The sequence below is a fragment of the Dama dama genome, chromosome 2 (genome assembly GCF_033118175.1).
Source record: "Dama dama isolate Ldn47 chromosome 2, ASM3311817v1, whole genome shotgun sequence".
NCBI lineage: Eukaryota > Metazoa > Chordata > Mammalia > Artiodactyla > Cervidae > Dama > Dama dama.
Window position 1 is genome coordinate 23,717,146 of NC_083682.1, and position 21,183 is coordinate 23,738,328.

The 21,183-nt window shown below is 37.1% G+C and overlaps 1 protein-coding gene and 1 pseudogene across 1 annotated transcript; both read right to left on the reverse strand.

Annotated features, from left to right (window-relative positions):
• Positions 1 to 2,207: 2,207 nt before the first annotated feature.
• Positions 2,208 to 3,140, reverse strand: LOC133066838 (olfactory receptor 8G1-like). Its single transcript, XM_061158241.1, has one exon. It carries the CDS (start codon positions 3,138 to 3,140, stop codon positions 2,208 to 2,210), a length of 933 nt encoding a protein of 310 aa, XP_061014224.1.
• Positions 3,141 to 7,939: 4,799 nt separating this feature from the next.
• Positions 7,940 to 20,998, reverse strand: LOC133068166 (putative olfactory receptor 8G3; annotated as a pseudogene).
• Positions 20,999 to 21,183: the final 185 nt, after the last annotated feature.

Below are 21,183 nucleotides of genomic sequence, written 5' to 3' on the forward strand. Positions count from 1 at the left end.
TGTTTAATCGTCCCATATAGTTGTAATTTATCATTTTTGTTAGATTATAGCTTGGAAACAAAAATGTGAGAGATTTTATTAGAACTCCAGTGAACTTCATGTCAAGCTATATAAGAATACATGTAACTCTATGGCTGATTCATATCAATGTATGACAAAACCCACTGAAATGTTGTGAAGTAATTAGCCTCCAACTAATAAAAATTTAAAAAAAAAAAGAAAAAAAAAGAATTCAAAATTTTAGGAAATTTTTAAGACATGCATTAAAGGAATTTTCTAAAGTGATTTCACATAAGATAAATTGAAAAAAAAACAGAAAAAAAATCTTTGTGTGCAATATTTGAATGATTTTCTTTTCTCATTGACCTCTATTAACTGTATTTAGATGCCATGATGTATTTATAAAACAGTAATACTTGAAACATTTTAACATGTAGGCTGCAGGAAGGTTTCAATTGTTTACTGTCATAACCCCATGAAAATTTCCTAACAAGTATAATAAGTTGATGACTTTACCTAACTCTATAAATAAAAGAAATATTGAGGAATAATATAGAAATCTGTCGCTTACTGTGAAAAAGTTTACTAAATGTTGATTGCTTAATATATAGAGGAATAAAAAAAATTCATGTTCTGGTTCAACGTGGCAATCTAGGAAGATCCACAGTTCTGACTGCAGCAATATAGGTCATCATACTTTCTCTTTATCTTGAAATCAAATTTATTGAATTTTAATTTATATATGATAAAATTCTACATGCTAAGAATTTTCTCAATGTCAGCATAGGTGATGTTCTTTTCTAGTCTGGGTATTGGAAACCATGGTACTCTAGACTGGAGTATTCAAGTTCCAAATACCAATGTACCTCTGATTTGCTATGTTGACCCATCAGATATCAAACATACATATTATTTTTTAACACATGTAGGCTGCATGATTGAAAACCAAGAGTTTTTGTTTCGAGGATATTGGATTGTTAACTTTATCAAATGACTTAAGAAATCAGGTGCTCATAGGGTATACTATCTGCACTGGGGTTTGATATAGCAGCTACTTTTCATTTTTCTAAATTTTTGTATAGAAATAATTTAGGATGCCATCAGTTTTATTGCAGACCTTTGAAGAACTCTTCAGGTATAAATTTAATTGATTTTAACATTTAAAAGTGATGTGTAGATATTTGGAGAAAGTAATGGGTAAAGATAGTATGAGAGAAATATGACTTCACATCAGTTCAGTTCAGTTCAGTCACTCAGTCATGTCTGACTCTTTGCGACCCCATCAACCTAAATACTTTTTAAAAAGAAATAAGAAAATTATCAAGGTCTTTCTAGTGCCAGAAACTATCTTAGGTCCTGCAGATATGGCAGTAAAATACATGCATGGGGGTGACCTTTATGAACATTACAGTTCAGTGCATTTTGAACAATAAGCAGGCAACTGCATAACCAAAACAATAAATGCATTGTAGGAGACATACTGGTTTGAGCAGTGTTACAAAGCATGAAGGAGTTCTTAACTCAGATTTTAAGCTCTGGTAAAGATTTTGAAGTAAGAGAACTGAAAGGTTGTTTCTGAACCATGAAAGACACCAGGATTCTTGGTCTCCAGAGGAGAAGAATTCAATCAGGGGCCAGAGACAAGGCTTGATCGCTCAGAGCTTTGGGGTAATAAAGTTTTATTAACATATAAAAGAGAGAACACTTCTGACACAGATATCAGAACGGGGATGGGGAGTGCCCCCTTGCTAGTGTTAGCAATGGAGTTATATGCCTTTTAATTAGTTATTACAATGAATCAAAAGAATGTCTCAAGTTTGTGAAAATTTTACTAGACCCACTCCCACAATTTATATTTTAAGATAACAGGATTAGCCAGAAGGTTGTCAGGAAGGAGAAACTGTCCTCAAGCAGGATGCATTGTTGTTATATAGTCCTTAGTACAGAGTTTAAACTGAGTTGTTTGTTGTGTAATTATCGGTTCCAGGCTTAAAGATAAAAATGTTTTATGTGACTAGGACTAAGGAATGTAAAGGGAAAAAAAAATTGTCCTTTCCTCCTCCTTGAGAATTCCAGACTCCTCTCTCCTTGGGGACCCCCAGACTTCTCATCAACCTGTCTAGGAATTGGCTCTCTCAGAACCATAAATCCATGCAATGTAATGAGCAACGACCAGATCTAAAATATCATGCTCATTTCATGTCTGGTCACAAAAATATTCTCTTAAGCATTTTCTTCAGGGCAACATTAACATCTTTATTTCTGAGGCTGTAGATCAGGGGATTCAACATGGGCACAACAATAGTATAAAACACAGAGGACACTTTCCCTTGGTCCAGGGAGTTCACAGATGATGGCTGCAGGTACATAAATGCTGCAGATCCATACAAAGTAGCAACAACTGAGATGTGGGAGCTGCATGTGCTGAAGGCTTTGGACCTACCCTCCAAGGAACGAATGTGGAGGATGTTGGAGATGATGAAGATGTAGGAGCTGAGGATGGTCAGGATGGGGGCAAAGATGTTAAGTGCACCAAAACATAGAACCAGTAATTCGTTGACATAGGTGCTAGAGCAGGAGAGCTTTAGGAGGGGCAGAAGATCACAGAAATAATGGTTGATCACATCTAATTTGCAGAAATGAACCCTAAGCATGCAGCCTGTGTGAGAGAATGCACATACCAGTCCGATCATATACACTCCACAAAGGAGGGAGAAACAGGCCTGATGGGACATGGTAATATTATACAGCAAGGGGCTACAGATGGCAACATAGCGATCATATGCCATTGCAGCCAACAGGTAACCCTCTGAAATGATAAAAAGAACAAAGAAGTAGAGCTGAGTCATGCATTCAGGGTAGGAGATGATGTTCTTCACTGTCACAAAGTTCACCAGCATTCTGGGGGTAATGACAGTGGACTGACAGAGGTCAATGAAGGAAAAGTTACTGAGGAAATAGTACATGGGGGTGTGCAGGTGAGAACTGAGCCCAATCAGTGTGATCATGCCCAGGTTCCCCACCACCGTGACCACATAGATTACCAGGAAGAGAAGGAAAAGGGGCAGGTGGATTTGTGGATGTTCTGTGAGCCCAGCGAGGATGAACTCAGTCACTGAGGAGTGATTTTCTGCTGCCATTTCTGTCTGCATAGTCCCTGGAGGGGAAAGAGAAAAACACAGTCATTGGAAGGAATCCATTTTGCTTTTTTTTTTTTTTTCGTTTGCAGTAGAATGTTCCATAGAAATGATTCACTGTTTAGGTATCCTTTTGACCTATATAATCACTTAACTCTGGGTCTATTTATGGAATCACAATACATCTCAATCCAATATTTATAAAGCCTCATTTTCAAATATAATAAATATATTTTCTATTAAAAAATTTAGCCATGTTAATCATCATTAAAACATGCATGGCAGCTGTATGCATAACAATCCAAATTGGAAATAATTCAAATTTATGTTCAGCAACTGATGAATAGATGAATGAGTCATAGTATAATACATACATGCATAAAATATGCATATTCATATATATATACATTTGTGTGTGTACATATAAATATAGATAGACATATACAGAGGGCATCTATAGTTGGGATTTAAAGTGTGACATGCAGAATCTCTTAATTCTTCACCTTCAGCCACAAACTGCCTCATCTGTCTACCTCATGATGCCATATCATTGTTACCATTTCCTATGAGTGCCATCAAAATCAACCCTGAATATTCATTGGACAGCGTTGTTGCTGAGGCTGAAGTTCCAATTCTTTCGCCACCTGATGTGAAGGGCTGACTCACTGGAAAAGACTCTGATGCTGGGGAATATTGAAGGCTAAAGGAGAAGCAGGTAGCTGCTGTCTGTCTTTTTACATGTTTTTTTTTTCTTTTTTTCACATGAAATAATCTTACCAATTCTCTTTGTCTCTGTTGTGTGCTAAATAAGTTCTCTTTTCTTTTCAATCTTATTTAAGTTAGAAATCATCATGAAAACATTCTCCAACACCTTGTAATTGTTTTAACCTTCCTACTTCAAGTTCAAAAAACTGTCATTTCTAAACAGTACATTTTTAGACTTGAGATATACTGTAAGTCAGATGATGCACAGAATCAGACTTATTCTCCTTTGTATAACAAGCAATTGTATAGTGCTGAGAATATAAATGGGATTTTATACATAATCCCATACATGAATATATGAGGAATATTTGCCTGAATTTTCACATTAGTATTTCCAGACTTAATAGTCTCAGGCCACAAATGTGAGATGAATATACTCACCTTTCTTCTTGCTGGAAATCTCAACACCAAATTTTATTTGCAACATGCTTCCTTTGACTCAGAAGATAGCTCTGTATTGGTGTCAGGAATGATAGGTACCCAGCTTTCTGCTGTCTGTCGAGAGGGCCAGCACAGCCCAGGTCTTAGAGCCCCTTTTGAAGCTGGTATGCATCACAGGTCAGCATCTCTAACTTTGTCTTAGTGTGTGTTTCTTCAGCTTCAAGGGAGCAAACATCTGCACCTTTCTCAGTTCTCCCCTGAGCGGTTGTGATCACTGTGCTATGAAGGTGTGTCCTGGATTTCATATATGCCAGGCAATAAATAACATGGATTCAAATACTCTCCAAGGATTTCCACTTCTCAGGAGACAAGCTCTTGAGAAAAGAAGCAGTTACAGTTGGCATGGCCCCAGTTGTCTAACTTTTCCCTTCAAGAGGGATTCTTTGTCAGTCTTAAACTCATCAATTAGTGATTAAGATTTCTTCACAGATTCACCTGGATATTTTTTCAAAATCAGATCCTCATCCAGCGGTTCTGAGGAGCATTTGAGGTCTTGAGATTCTGCATCTCGTACAAGCTTCTAGCCAGAGCTACCAGTTCCCAGTCCATTCTGTGAATAAAAGGTTTTAGAGGACTGGGCAACATTCTGACAAGTTATCTTAATATTAACATGCCAACAAGTTTTAATATGATGAAGTAAATCATTTATCCTTATACGAAAATGTATTTAATCAATTTTATATGTAAATACAAAATATACATATTAATTCAAAGTCAAATCTATATGCTATTGGATTTAAAGTTATGGGGTAAGAATTCAGAATATTAACTTAATTTTTTATTTTTTTAGGTGCTCACTGTTAATGATTCTAGTTGCTAAGTTGCATATATAAAATAGTTTATTAGGCACTTATGTTTCACTTCTATTCTTATATATTATATTTTCACTTTTTGTTCTAAAATAGGAAAATTGGAACCATACTTAGAAATGATTGAATCAAGGTAATTGCACACTCAAGTCAGGAGAGATCTTATAGTTAAATATAAGAAGAGTCAGTTACTTTTACCAGTTTATACTTGTGTTACATTGAAAGTGAAAGTCACTCAGTTGTCTCCGATTCTTTGTGACCCCATAGACTATGGGTTCATGGAATTCTTCCAGGTCAGATTACCGGAGTGGGTAGCTTTTCCCTTCTCCCTGAGATCTTCCCAACCCAAAGATCAAACCCAGGTCTCCTACATTGCAGGTGGATTCTTTACTAGCTGAGCCACAAGGGAAGCTAGTGCTTCTCAATTTTATACTCATTTAAACTCATTAAAAAATTATCAGGGAAGTTTTTTTTTTTTTAATTTCAATACCAAGGGTGAACTCTATGCCAATTAAGTCAAAATTTTAGGGTGTGAGGTCAGATATCAATATTTATCAAAAGCTTCTCAACTTTTAATGTGCATGAGAATAACCTAAGGATCTTGATCCAAAGCAGATTTTGATAGTAAGTCTCGTGTATGGTTTGAGATTATACATTTTAAATAAAATTTCTCAGATTTTTGCCAATATTTCTCATCTATAGACAACTCTGAGAAACAAGGTTCTAGAGGATCTCTTGTTTTGAATACCTCCCACTGGAGTTCTTTCAGATTCAAGGAAAATCCACCATACCCATGCATCAAAAATCTTTTAGCTTTGGGTTTGCTGTGGCTGCAGGGTTCTGATATGTTTGGAGAAGAATACTGTGTGTCTGGAATGCCACCTTATAAGTGAACAGACTACAATTGAAGTTGCTTCACTGTGCCAAATAAAAGAAGTGAGAAAGAGAGCTGGAGTTTGGTAGAGGTCAGATATAGAAAGAATGTAAACAAGAAGTAAACAGATCCTATAATTACTCAGAAATTAAAAATTTGAAGAGACCCATAGAAGTCATTCTTTCAGTTCTAACAGAGTTTATGTTCTGATTTAGCTGATTTATATATATATATATGTATATGTATATATATATATATGTGTGTGTGTGTGTGTGTGTGTATACTCAAACACATACATATTCTGGACTATATATATCTGGACTATATATAACATACTAAGAATCATGCCTAAGGTAGAAGTTGTAATTGTAACCATTTTGCCTTCTTTTATAGTACTAATGTAAATTAAGTCAAATAATAAGACAAATAACATGAAAATTAAGTCAAAGAATATGTAATAATTGAAAATGAATGTTTGACATTGATGAATGAGTGGATAATGAACTACATGGGTGGTAAATAATATTGTTTTATATATATATATATATATATATATATATATATCCATTTATTTGGACACTACAGGTGAATAAGGCAGCACACTGCACAAAGAACTTTGATCTATCAGTAATGAGAAAGACGGTTTGAACTGAGACGAGGCAGAAGACACTGAGTATTTAGAGCTCCATGTGAATTTATAGTTACCGGATGTTGATGATCAGAAGCTAAAAAGGAGCAATATGAGGGGAGAGAAACGATGTTTCCAAGATAAAACTGATGTGAAATGACAATTGTTTATAACTTATATGGCAAAAGGGTGTGATAGTAATACAACTTACAGAATTTGGGGTTATTATGAGTAGTTGTTAACATAAATTTATTGTTGTAGTTTAGTGGCAAGATTGTTTTTGGATGGACACTTTGTGACCCTGTGGACTGTATCCCGCAAGACTCCTCTCTCCATGGGATTTCCCAGGCAAGAATACTGGAGTGGGTTGCCATTTCCTTCTCCAGGAAATCTTCCCCACTTAAGGACTAAACTCACATCTCCTGCATTGGCAGCTGTATTCTTTACCACTGAGCCACCAGGGAAGCCCCTAGAGATAAAAATGTGTTGGACTACTTGTGTAAAATTGTTGGCATTAAGCATGATAATTTTAATCTCTTTGATTAGTCTTACCATAAGTTTCTGCAGTCACTCTGCATTTGATCTTTTTGCTTGATCAATGCAAGTTTGAAATATTTTGATTATTTTCATTAAATCAAATGAAGTAAAAGTGAAAATCAAATTGAAGAGATCTAGTGAAAAACAATACAGTCTCACAGGAGATAGAAGCTTAATGAGTAGAAAGAAATTACTGGGAAGTCCTTACACTTAACCACAGTTACCTGAGGCCAATAGATTACTTTGGGTAAAATCACAGTTTTTGGAGCCAGACATTCTAGCCTCTGTCTTTATTATGTTTGGGACTATGGACATTCACTCAAAGTAAACAAGCTTCAATTTATTCATCTTTCAAACAGAAATGATACTAGGGCTTGCCTTGAAAGAATATCAGGAATATTAAAGAAAGTTGTCTAATATAAACTGTTGGACACAGAGTTTGATATTTTATACTATCTCAAAAATATTGTTATTGCATTATGATGATCATCAGTGATTCTTGTTGTCTGTATTCTTTTTTTATATTACACTGTAACTTCTTTCATTCTCAAGAGTCTCTGACTTTATTTTTGATATTTCTCCTTATACAGTCAATGTAACACAAATTCAAAGGAATTAGCCTGGAAGGAATTTGGGAAATGTATTGTATGGGAAAATGATCCTGAATTTCAAAAATTTGAACAATACAGCTAAAACATTATGTATCTCAGCAAAGGTATTTCTGATATAACACCAACATGGAGTCTATTCATCTACATTTTCCACTTTCCAGAATTTTCTTCAGGGCCAATTTGTCTTGCAGAGTGTAGGTCAGAGGATTCAGCATGGGCACAATGCAGGTATAGAACACAGAGGACAATTTCCCTTGGTCCATAGGACTCACAGATGATGGCTGCAGGTACATGAATGCTGCAGATCCATAGATAACAGCAACAGCGAAGATGTGGGAACTACAGGTGCTGAAGGCTTTGGACTTGCCCTCTATGGAGTGGATGTGGAAGATTTTGTAGAGGATGAAGAGTAGGAGATAAGAATAGTTAAGGCAGGAATCAGGACTTTGAAAGAGCTACAGACTAGAGCCAATGATTCTTTGAAATAGATGCTAGAACAGGATAGCTCCAGGAGTGGAAAAACATCACAGAAATAATGGTTAATCACATTGGCCTTGCAGAAATAAAGTCTCAACATAAGGCAAGTATGGAATGTCAAATGAATGATGCACAAGATGTAAACTGCTGCTGTGAGCTAGAAGCACCTATAATAAGACATGATGGCATTATAAAGCAAGCACTTACAGATGACAGCATAGCAGTCATATACCATTTCAGCCAACATACAACTCTCTGCAATAGTAAAAAGAAGAAAGAAGTAGAGCTGAGTCATACATTCAGGGTAAAAGAAGATATTTTTCTCTGTCACAAAGTTCACCAGCATTTTGGGGGTAATGACAGTGGACGGACAGATCAATAAAGGACAAATCACTGAGGAAATAGTACATGGGGGTGTGCAGGTGAGACCTGAGCCCAATCATGTGATCATGTCCTGGTTCCCCAACACCATGACCTCATAGATTCCTAGGAAGAGGAGGAAAAGGGGCAGCTGGAGTTGTGGCTGTGCTGTGAGACCATTGAGGATGAACTCAGTCACTGAGGAGTGAGTTCCAGGGTCCATTTTCTTCTCAGCATGTTCTAATTAAAAAAGCAGAAAATGAGTGTACTTAAGTGTGTGTGTGTTTGTGTGTGTGTGAGAGAGAGAGAGAGAGGTTTATGAACATGTGAGAGAGAGAGAGAGAGAGAGGTTTATGCACATGTGTGTGTCTGTACATGTGTGTCTGAGAGAGAGAGAGAGAGAGAGACAGAGACAGAGACAGAGACAGAGAGTAAATCTGTGATCATTCTTTATCCTTCATCAGAGGAAACACATAATGCAGGGAAATCGCAAGCATCTTCTGCTCAATTCAGTTCAGTTCAGTTCAGTTGCTCAGTCGTGTCCATCTCTTTGCGACCCCATGAATTGCAGCCTGCCAGGCCTCCCTGTCCATCACCAATTCCCAGAGTCTACCCAAACCCATGCCATCGAGTCAGTGATGCCATCCAACCATCTCATCCTCTGTCATCCCCTTTTCCTCCCACCCCCAATCCCTCCAAGCATCATGGTCTTTTCCAATGAGTCAACTCTTCGCATGAGGTGGCCAAAGTATTGGAGTTTCAGCTTCAGCATCAGTCCTTCCAATGAACACCCAGGACTTATCTCCTTTAGGATGGACTGGTTGGATCTCCTTCCAGTCCAAGGGACTCTCAAGAGTCTTCTCCAACACCATAGTTTAAAAGCATCAATTTTTCAGTGCTCAGCTTTCCTCACAGTTCAACTCTCACATCCATACATGAGCACTGGAAAAACCATAGTCTTGACCAGACAGAACTTTGTTGGCAAAGTAATGTCTCTTCTTTTTAATATGCTCTTTAGGTTGGCCATAACTTTCCTTCCAAGGAGTAAGCATCTTTTAATTTCATGGCTGCAGTCACCATCTGCAGTGATTTTGGAGCCCAAAAAAATAAGTCTGACACTGTTTCCACTCTCTCCCTATCTATTTCCTATGAGGTGATGTGCTACTCTAGGACAAACAATGAATCTGGTTGGACTAGAATAGAAATTATAAACTTCAAGAACTTTATAATTAAGAGATTTCATAAATTTTAAGAGAAATAGCAATTTAAGCATTTTTAAAATCCATCAGTATGAACATTTCTAGTATTATTTCTGAGTATTCTTTTTTCTTCCAAGTTTCTATGTTCATAAATTAATATGCATGTCGAATGACATAGTATTTTCCTTCCATTTATAATAAGTAGTAGTCTTGTATGCTTTTTATAATTAATGCATAGAGGATTCACAAGTCTGTGGAAAGTAGTTATATCAGTTGGAGCTGTCTTCTTTAGCAACATCCCAGCTGAAAATATCTGAAATGTGACAACCTGTATCACTTCACCTGAGATCTGATGCTCTAATGTCCCAGCTTCCTTCTCCCTGGACTTTGAACCCAGAAACAGAAATGTAACTGCTTGGCAGACATCATGCTTATACCTCAATAGGTTTTCCCACCCTAGGAACCATTAGAAAAAGAAGACTTTTTCTAATTTGGATAATCTTAGAGGTGAGAGTACAATGGTCTAAATACAAGTCATGTACTCCACCACTGTGACCAGGGCATCAGGGTACCAAGATTGATCTATGCAATTTGACTTCATGATTTAAATGATGGAGGTGAGAAAATTATTCTATTCTCCAAATTGTAAAAGGCTTTGTTTACAAACTAGGTGTTTGGTATGCCAACCTTCTTAAAATATAATCATGTATTTTGCATGTGCTCTCAATAGAATTCAAACATGTTAGAGATGTGGATGAGTAAAGTAAATGTAAAATAAAATAAGTAATTTTAGAGTCAATTCAATACTAGCCAAAGTGTGATGCTTTTTTTTTTTTTTTCTATCAGTGTATCAGTTTCATTTGATTAAAACATTTAAGTATCTGGGCATAAATTAGCTACTATATATTAACTGAATAACTGTTATACCCATAAAAGCATGGTCATATTATGGCTTCATTTTTTTTTTAATTAATTCATTTATTTTAACTGGAGTCTAATTACTTTACAATATTGTAATGGTTTCTGCCATACATTCGCATGAATCAGCCATGAGTGTAAATTTGTCCCCCATCCTGAACTCCCCTCCCACACCCCTCCCCATTCCATCCCTCAGGGTCATCCCAGTGTACCGGCCTTGAGCACCCTATCTCATGCATCAAACCTGGACTGGCGATCTATTTCACATATGGTAATATATATGTTTTAATGTTATTGTCTGACATTGTCCCACCCTCGCCTTTTCCCACAGAGTCCAAAAGTCTGTTCTTTACATCTGTGTCTCTTTTGCTGTCTCACATATAGGATCATAGTGACCATCTTTCTAAATTCCATATATATGCATGAATATACTGTATTGATGTTTTTCTTTCTGACTTACTTCACTCTGTAAAATAGGCTCCAGTTTCATCCACCTCATTAAAACTGATTCAAACACATTCTTTTTAATATCTGAGTAATATTCCATTGTGTACATGTACCACAGACATCCTGGAATGTGAAGTCAAGTGGGCCTTAGAAAGCAACACTACAAACAAAGCTAGTGGATGTGATGGAATTTCAGTTGAGCTATTTCAAATCCTCAAAGATGATGTTATGAAAGTGTTGCACTCAATATGCCAGCAAATTTGGAAAACTCAGAAGCTGCCACAGGATTGGAAAAGGTCCGTTTTCATTCCAATCCCTAAGAAAGGCAATCCCAAAGAATGCCCAAACTACTGCACAATTGCACTCATCTCACATGCTAGTAAAGTAATGCTAAAAATTCTCCAAACCAGGCTTCAGCAATACATGAACCAACAACTTCCAGATGTTCAAGCTGGTTTTAGAAAAGGCAGAGGAACCAAAGATCAAACTGCCAATATCCGCTGGATCATCAAAAAAGCAAGAGAGTTCCAGAAAAACAACTATTTCTGCTTTATTCACTATGCCAAAGCCTTTGACTGTGTGGATCACAACAAACTGTGGAAAATTCTGAAAGAGATGGGAATACCAGACTACCTGACCTGCCTCTTGAGAAACCTGTATGCAGGTCAGGAAGCAACAGTTAGAACTGGACATGGAACAACAGACTGTTTCCAAATAGGAAAAGGAGTACATCAAGGCTGTATATTGTCACCCTGCTTATTTAACTTATATGCAGAAGACATCATGAGAAACACTGGGCTGGAGGAAGCACAGCTGGAATCAAGATTGCTGGGAGAAATATAAATAACCTCAGATATGCAGATGACACCACCCTTATGGCAGAAAGTGAAGAGGAAATAAAAAGCCTCTTGATAAAATTGAAAGAGGAGAGTGAAAAAGTTGGCTTAAAGCTTAACATTCAGAAAACTAAGATCACGGCATCCGGTCCCATCACCTCATGGGAAATAGATGGGGAGAGAGTGGAAACTGTGTCAGACTTTATATTTTGGGGCTCCAAAATCACTGCAGATGGTGACAGCAGCCATGAAATTAAAAGACACTTACTCCTTGAAAGGAAAGTTATGACCAACCTAAAGAGCATATTAAAAAGAAGAGACATTACTTTGCCAACAAAGTTCTGTCTGGTCAAGACTATGGTTTTTCCAGTGCTCATGTATGGATGTGAGAGTTGGACTGTGAGGAAAGCTGAGCACCGAAAAATTGATGCTTTTAAACTATGGTGTTGGAGAAGACTCTTGAGAGTCCCTTGGACTGGAAGGAGATCCAACCAGTCCATCCTAAAAGAGATAAATCCTGGGTGTTCATTGGAAGGACTGATGCTGAAGCTGAAACTCCAATACTTTGGCCACCTCATGTGAAGAGTTGACTCATTGGAAAAGACCGTGATGCTTGGAGGGGTTGGGGGTAGGAGGAGAAGGGGCCAACAGAGGATGAGATAGCTGGATGGCATCACCGACTCGATGGGCATGAGTTTGAGCAAACTCCCGGAGTTTGTGATGGACAGGGAGGCTTGGCCTACTGCGGTTCATGGGGTCGCAAGGAGTCAGATACAACTGAGCGACTGGACTGAACTGAACTGAACCACAGCTTTCTTATCCATTCGTCTGACGATGGACATCTAGGTCGCTTCCATGTCCTAGCTATTGTAAACAATGCTGCGATGAATTTGGGGTACACGTGTCTCTTTCAATTCTGGTTTCTTCGGTGTTTATGCCCAGCAGTGGGATTGCTGGGTTATATGGGAGTTCTATTTCCAGATTTTTAAGGAATCTCCACACTGTTCTCCATAGTGGCTGTACTAGTTTGCATTCCCACCAAACAATGCAAGAGGGTTCCCTTTTCTCTGCACCCTCTCCAGAAGTCATTGTTTGTAGACTTTTTGATAGCAGCCATTCTGACCAGCTTGAAATGGTACCTCACTGTGGTTTTGATTTGCATTTCTCTGATAAGGAGTGAGGTTGAGCATCTTTTCATGTGTTTGTTAGCCATCTGTATATTTTCTTTGGAGAAATGTCTGTTTAGTTCTTTGGCACATTTTTTGATAGGGTCGTTTATTTTTCTGGAATTGAGCTGCATGAGCTGCTTTTATATTTTTGAGATTAATTCTTTGTCGGTTGCTTCATTTGCTATTATTTTCTAGCATTCTGAAGGCTGTCTTTTCACCTTGTTTAAGTTTCATTCGTTGTATAAAAGCTTTTAAGTTTAATTAGGTCCCATTTTTTTATTTTTGCTTTCATTTCCAATATTCTGGGAGGTGGGTCATAGAGCATCCTGCTGTGATTTATGCCAGAGTGTTTTGCCTGAATTTTCCTCTAAGAGTTTTATAGTTTCTGGTCTTACATTTAGATCTTTAATCCACTTTAAGTTTATTTTTGTGTATGGTGTTAGAAAGTGTTCTCGTTTCATTCTCTTACAAGTGGTTGACCAGTTTTCCCAGCACCACTTGTTAAAGCGATTGTCTTTTCTCCATTGTATATTCTTGCCTCCTTTGTCAAAGATGAGGTGTCCATAGGTGCGTGGATTTATCTCTGGGCTTTCTATATTGTTCCATTGGTCTATATTTCTGTCTTTGTGCCAGTACCATACTGTCTTGATGACTGTAGCTTTGTAGTCTAGTCTGATGTCAGGGAGGTTGATTCCTCCAGTTACATTCTCTTTCTCAATATTGCTTTGGCTATTTGAGGTTTTTTTGTATTTCCATACAAATTGTGAAATTATTTGTTCTAGTTCTGTGAAAAATACCATTGGTAGCTTGATAGGGATTGCATTGAAACTATAGATTGCTTTGGGTATACTTTCATTTTCACTATATTGATTCTTCCAATCCATGAACATGGTATATTTCTCCATCTATTTGTGTCACCTTTGATTTCTTTCATCAGTCTTTTATAGTTTTCTATATATAGGTCTTTTGTTTCTTTAGGTAGATTTATTCCTAAGTATTTTGTTCTTTTCATTGCAATGCCAAATGGAATTGTTTCCTTTATTTCTCTTTCTGTTTTCTCATTGTTTAGTGTATGGGAATGCAAGCAGTTTCTGTGTTCTAGTTTTATATCCTGCAACTTTACTATATTTATTGAGTAGCTCTAGTAATTTTCTCATGGTGTCTTTAGGGTTTTCTATGTAGAGGATCATGTCATCTGTAAACAGAGTTTTACTTCTTCTTTTCCAATCTGGATTCCTTTTATTTCTTTTTATTTTCTGATTGCTGTGGCTAACACTTCCAAAGCAATGTTGAATAGTAGTGGTGAGAGCGGGCACCCTTGTCTTGTTCCTGACTTTAGGTGAAATGCTTTCAACTTTTCACCATTGAGGAAAATGTTTGCTGTGGGTTTATCATATATGGCTTTTATTATGTTGAGGTATGTTCCTTCCATGCCTGCTTACTGGAGGTTTTTTTTTTTTTTTTTTTGTCATAAATGGATGTTGAGTTTTGTCAAAGGCTTTCTCTGCATCTATTAAGATACTCATATGGTTTTTATCTTTCATTTTGCTAATGTGATGTATCACATTGACTGATTTGTAAATACTGAAGAATCCTTGCATCCCTGGGATAAAGCCCACTTGGTCATGATGTATGCTTTTTTCAATATGTTATTGGATTCTGTTTGCTAGAATTTTGTTAAGGATTTTTGCATCTATGTTCATCAGTGATATTGGCCTATAGCTTTCTTTTTATGTGGCATCTTTGTCTGGTTTTGGTATTAGGGTGATGGTGGCCTCATAGAATGAGTTTGGCAGTTTACCTTCCTCTGCAATTTTCTGGAAGAGTTTGAGTAGGATAGGTGTTAGCTTTTCTCTAAATTTTTGATAGAATTCAGCTGTGAAGCCATCTGGTCCTGGGTTTTTGTTTGTTGGAAGATTTTTTATTATACTTTCGCTTTCTATGCTTGTGATGGGTTTGTAAAGATTTTCTATTTCTTTCTGGTTCAGTTTTGTAAGGTTATACTTTTCTAAGAATATGTCCATTTCTTCCAAGTTGTTCATTTTATTGGTATATAGTTGCTGATAGTAGTCTCTTAAGATCCTTTGTATTTCTGTGTTGTTTGTTGTGATTTCTTCATTTTTATTTCTAATTCTGTTGATTTGATTTTTCTCCCTTTTTTTCTTGATGAGTCTGGCCAATAGTTTGTCTATTTTATTTACCTTCTCAAAGAACCAGCTTTTAGTTTTGTTGATTTTTTTATTTTATTATTATTATTATTATTTTTGCTATAGTCTCCTTTGTTTCTTTTTCATTTATTTCTACCTGAATTTTTATGATTTCTTTCCTTCTACTAACCCTGGGGTTCTTCATTTGTTCTTTTTCTAGTTACTTTAGGCATAAAGTTAGATTATTTATTTGATTTTTCTCTTGTTTCTTGAGGTAAGCTTGTATTGCTATGAACCTTCCCCTTAGCACTGCTTTTACTGAATTCCATAGGTTTGGGGTTGTCATGTTTTCATTTTCATTCATTTCTATGCATATTTTGCTTTCTTTTTTGATGGACTTTTTTTTTTTTTTAATGCAGATCCTCATCCAGTGGTTCCAAGGAATATTTGAAATTTTGAGATTCTGGCATCTCTTACAAACTCCTACACAATGCTACTGGTTGCCAGTCCACTGTGTAAAAAACAGGTTTTAAAGGATCGTGGCTCATCTTGACAAGTTGCATGCATGCATGCTCAGTTGTGTCTGACAGACTCCATGGACTGTAGCCTGCCAAGCTTCTCTGTCTCTGGAATTCTCCAGGCAAGAATACTGGAGTGGGTTGCCATGCCTTCCTCCAGGGATCTTCCTGACCCAGGGATCAAACCTGTATCTCTTATGCCTGTATTGGCTGGCTGGTGAAGACCACCATCACCACCTGGGAAGTCTCCTGACAAGTTATCTTAATGTTAATAGGGAAACAGATTTTAAAATAATGAAGTAAATTAATTAAACTTGTATAAAGATACATTTAATTCATTTAACTATAAATAGAAAATATAAATATTGATTCAAAAGTCAATCTTATATATAATAAGATTTACAGTTTTGGGGTAAGAATTCATAATATTGATGTAATATTTGATTTTTTTAAGGTCCTCACTGTTAAAATTTCAAGTTGCTATTTGCATATATAAAGAAATGTTTTATTAGGCATCTTTGTTTCTTATTTCTTCTATTTTAGTATTTTCTCATGTTTTCATTTTTTGTTCTAAAAGCAGAAAATGGGAAATAATCTAATATTTAACTGAATCAAGGTAAATTGGTCTCTCTAGTGAAGAGAGATACTATATAGTTAAATATATCAGTTCAATTATTATTACCAGGTTACACTTGCATACCTTAGTGTTTCTCAATTTTGGATACTCATTTCAAGTAAACAAGGGAGTTTGTTTTATTATTATTTCAATACCCAGGGTATACCCTATGTCAATAAAGTCAAATTTTTAGAGTATAACATAAGATATCAGTATTTTTTGAAAACTTTTAAACCTTTAATGTGCATGGGAATAACCTAAGGATCTTGATCAAAAGCCTAGATTCTGATAGTAAGTCTCATAAATGACTCGAGATTATGTATTCTAAATAAAATGTCTCAGATCTCGTCACTGCTACTCATCTATGGACCACGTGAAAAAACGAATGGTGGAAGACCTCTTGTTTTGAATATCTTCCTAGAATTCTTACAGATTCTAGTGAAGTGCCCCCAATTAAAAGATTTCTTTAGCATTGGATTTGGTGTGGCTGCAGGATTCTGGGATGTTTGAAGGGTAATATATGTGTATGGAATGCCACCTTATAGGTGAGCACACTATGATTTACACTTACTTCAGTGTGCTGAATAAAAGAAGCAAGAAAGAGACTTGGAGTTTGGTAAAGGTCAAGGCTGTATATTATCACCCTGCTTATTTAAGTATTTTGCAGAGTACAACATGCAAAATGCCTGGCTGGATGAAGCACAAGCTGGAACCAAGATTTCCAAGGGAAATATCAGTATTTCAGATATGCAGATGACACCACCCTTATGGCAGAAAGAGAAGAGGAACTAAAGAGCCTCTTGATGAAAGTGAAAGAGGAGAGTGAAAAAGTTGGATTAAAACTCAACATTCAGAAAACTAAGATCATGGCATCTGGTCCCATCACTTCAAGGCAAATAGATGGAGAAAAATGGAAACAGTGACATACTTTATTTTCTTGGACTCCAAAATCACTGCAGATGATGATGGCAGCCATGAAATTAAAACACATTTACTCCTTGGAAGAAAAGCCATGACCAACCTAGACAGCATATTAAAAAGAAGAGACAGCGACATTGCTTTGCTGACAAAGGTCTATCTAGTCAAAGTTTTGCTTTTTTGAGTAGCCATGTATGGATGTGAGAGTTGGACCATAAAGGTTGAATGCTGAAAAATTGATCCTTTTGAACTGTGGTGTTACAGAAGACTCTTGAGAGTCCCTTGGACTGCAAGGTCAAACCAGTTAAACCTCAAGGAAATCAATCCTGATATTGATTGATATTGATATCAGTCTAATATTCATTAGAAGGGTTGATGCTGAAGCTGATGCTCCAATAGTTTGGCCACCTGATATGAAGAGCTAAGTCATTTGAAAAGACCATAATGCTGGGAAAGATTGAAGGCAGCAGAAAAAGGAGGGGATGACAGAGGATGAGATGGTGGTTGGATGGCCATCACTGACTCAGTGGACATGAGTTTGAGCAAGCTCCAGGAGATGGAGTGCTCCAGTTCCTGAGGTCACAAAGTGTCGGACACGACTGAGTGACTGAACAACAACAGCAACATTAACAAAAGGTCAGACACAGAAAGAATGTAAACAGAAAGTATAAACATATTTTCCTATGACTCTACATCCTGAAAAATATTAAGATACTCATAGAAGCCAGTCTTTCTGTTTTTACAGGATACATTTTCTGATTTAGGTGAATACATATGTTGTTTTTGTTCAGTCACTCAGTCACGTATGACTGTTTGTGACCCCATGAACTGAAGCACATCAGGCTTCCCTGTCCTTTGCCATCTCTCAGAGCTTGCTCAAACTCATGTTCATTGAGTCAGTGATGCCATCCAACCATCTCATCCTCTGTCATCCCCTTCTCCACCTGGCTTCAATCTTTCCCAGCATCAGGGTCTATTCTAATGAGTCAGGTGGCCAAAGTACTGGAGATTCAGTTTCAGCATCAGTCCTTCCAATGAATAGGCAGGGTCAATTTCTTTTAGGATTGACTGATTTGATCTCCTTGCAGTCTAGGGGACTCTCAAGAGTATTCTCCAACACCACAGTTCAAAAGCATCAATTCTTAAGCTTGTACTTCCAGTTTATGGAATCAAGGTTGTAAAGCTGGTCTAACAGAGTAGGTATCATGCCCGAGACAGGAGCTTTTATAAATATTTTTTTAAATTTATTTTATTTGGAAGAATAGGAATTTTAATTGTAGCTGCTTTCCTTCTTTTACAGTACTGATGAAAATTAAGTCAAATAATACAAGAGCACTTGGAAAATGAATGTCTGACATTGACGAATGAATGGGTAATGGAATAAAAGGGTTCAGTTCAGTTCAGTTGTTCAGTCATATCTGACTCTATGATTCCATGGACTGCAGCAGGCCAGGCCTCCCTGTCCATCACTAACTCCTGGAGTTTACTCAAACTCATGTCCACTGAGTCAGTGATGCCATCCAACCATCTCATCCTCAGCTTCATCATCAGGCCTTCCAGTAAATATTCAGGACTGATTTCCTTTAGGATGGACTGGTTGGATCTCCTTGCAGTCCAAGGGACTCTCCTGAGTCTTCTCTAACACCACAGTTCAAAAGCATCAATTCTTTGGTGCTCAGCTTTCTTTACATTCCAACTCTCACATCCATACATGACTACTGGAAAAACCATAGCTCTGAATAGATGTACCTTTGTTGGTAAAGTAATGTCTCTGCTTTTTAATATGCTCTCTACGTTGGCCATAACTTTTCTTCCAAGGAGCAAGCGTCTTTTAATTGCATGGCTGCAGTCACCATCTGCAGTGATTTTGGAGCCCAAGAAAATAAAGTTTGTCACTGTTTCCATTGTTTCCCCATCTATTTGCCATGAAGTGACGGAACTGGATGCCATGATCTTAGTTTTCTGAATGTTGAGTTTTAAGCCAACTTTTTCACTCTCCTCTTTCACCTTCATCAAGAAGCTCTTTAGTTCTTCTTCACATTCTGCCATAAGGGTGGTGTCATCTGCATATATGAGGTTATTGATATTTCTCCTGACAATCCAATTCCAGCTTTTGCTTCATCCAGCCCAGCATTTTGCATGGTGTACTCTGCATGTAAATTAAATAGGCAGAAAGAAAGAAAGTGAAAGTGAAGTCGCTCAGTTATGTCTGACTCTTTGCAACCCCATGGACTGTAGTCTACCAGGCTCCTCCATATATGGGATTTTCCAGACAAGAATACTGGAGTGGGTTGCCATTTCCTTCTCCAGGAGATCTTCCTGCCCCAGGGATTGAACCCAGGCTCCTACAGTGAAGGCAGACACTTTACCGGCTGAGCCACCATGGAAGTCCATACTAGAGTGGGTAGCTGTTCCCTTATTCAGGGGATCTTCCCAACCAAGGGATCAAACCCGGGTCTCCCACATTGCAGATGGATTCTTTACCAGCTGAGCCACAAGGAAAGCAGTAAATAAGCACGGTGACAATATAATCCTTGCCCATACTCCTTTCCCAATTTGTAACCAGTCTGTTCTTCCATGTCCAGTTCTACCTGTTGCTTCTTGACCTGCATACAGATTTCTCAGGAAGCAGGTCAGGTGGCCTGGTATTCCCATCTCTTTAAGAATTTTCCAGTTTGTTGTGATCCACACAGCCAAAGGCTTTGGTATAGTCAATAAAGTAAAAGTAGATTTTTTTTTTTTTTTGGAACTCTTGCATTTTCAATGATCCAATGGATGTTGGCAATTTGATCTCTGTACCTTTTCTAAATCCAGCTTGAACATCTGGTAAGTTCATGGTTCTCATACTACTGAAGCCCCAGGTGAATAAGGCAGCACATTATCCAAAGAGCATGATCTTAATGAGTAAGATGGTTTATTTGGGAAAAGACTGAAGACAATTGAGCATCTAAAATACCATGTGAATTCATAGTTGCAAGGCAAATGTCCAGAAGCAGAAAAGCAATATTTCAAGTGGCAGAGCAGAGAAATTTCAAAAACAAAACCAACATGAAATGGCAATTATTTGTAAATTATGGGGCAAAACAGCCTGAATCATACCACAGTGATAAAAATTAGCATATCAGCAGTTGCTCTGTAAGTAGCTATAGCATTGCACTGAGAAGATAAGTCAAGGTTGTTGAGGTTGCTTTTATAAAAATTTTTTTCTATCAAATATAGTAATTTAAGTCTCTAATATGAGACTATAAAAAGTCTCCTTTTTTCTTGTTTTGATTAAGTAGGTTAGAAATATTTTTATTATTTTTATGATACTAGATGAAATAATAGTAAAAATAGTATTAAGGAGATCTAGAGGAAAGCAAAACAGTCTTATAGGAAACTGAAGTTGCTTGATGTGTAGAAGAAAATTCCTAGGGAAACCTTAGTTCATGCATATTCAGTCATGTCTGACTGTTTGCACACCCCATGGACTGTATCCAACCCGTCTCTTCTGTCCATGGGATTTTTTCAGACAAGAACAGTGGAGTGGGTTGCCATTTCTGCCTTCAGGGAATCTTCCCAACCCAGGCATCAAATACTTGTCTCACGCATTGGTAAATGGGTTCTTTACTACTAGCACTACCTCCCACAATTACATGGGGCCAAAGAATCATCTTGAGAAAAATCACAGGTGTTGGAAACAAACACTAGGCTTTACCATTTGTTATGTTTAGTACTGTGGGCAAATAATCAAACTAAATTTGACTAGGGTTTACTCTGATATAGGCTGTGCATAT

Excerpts from the sequence above, each read along its gene's own strand:
- LOC133066838 (XM_061158241.1), bottom strand. The coding sequence starts at position 3,140 with ATGGCAGCAGAAAATCACTCCTCAGTGACTGAGTTCATCCTCGCTGGG.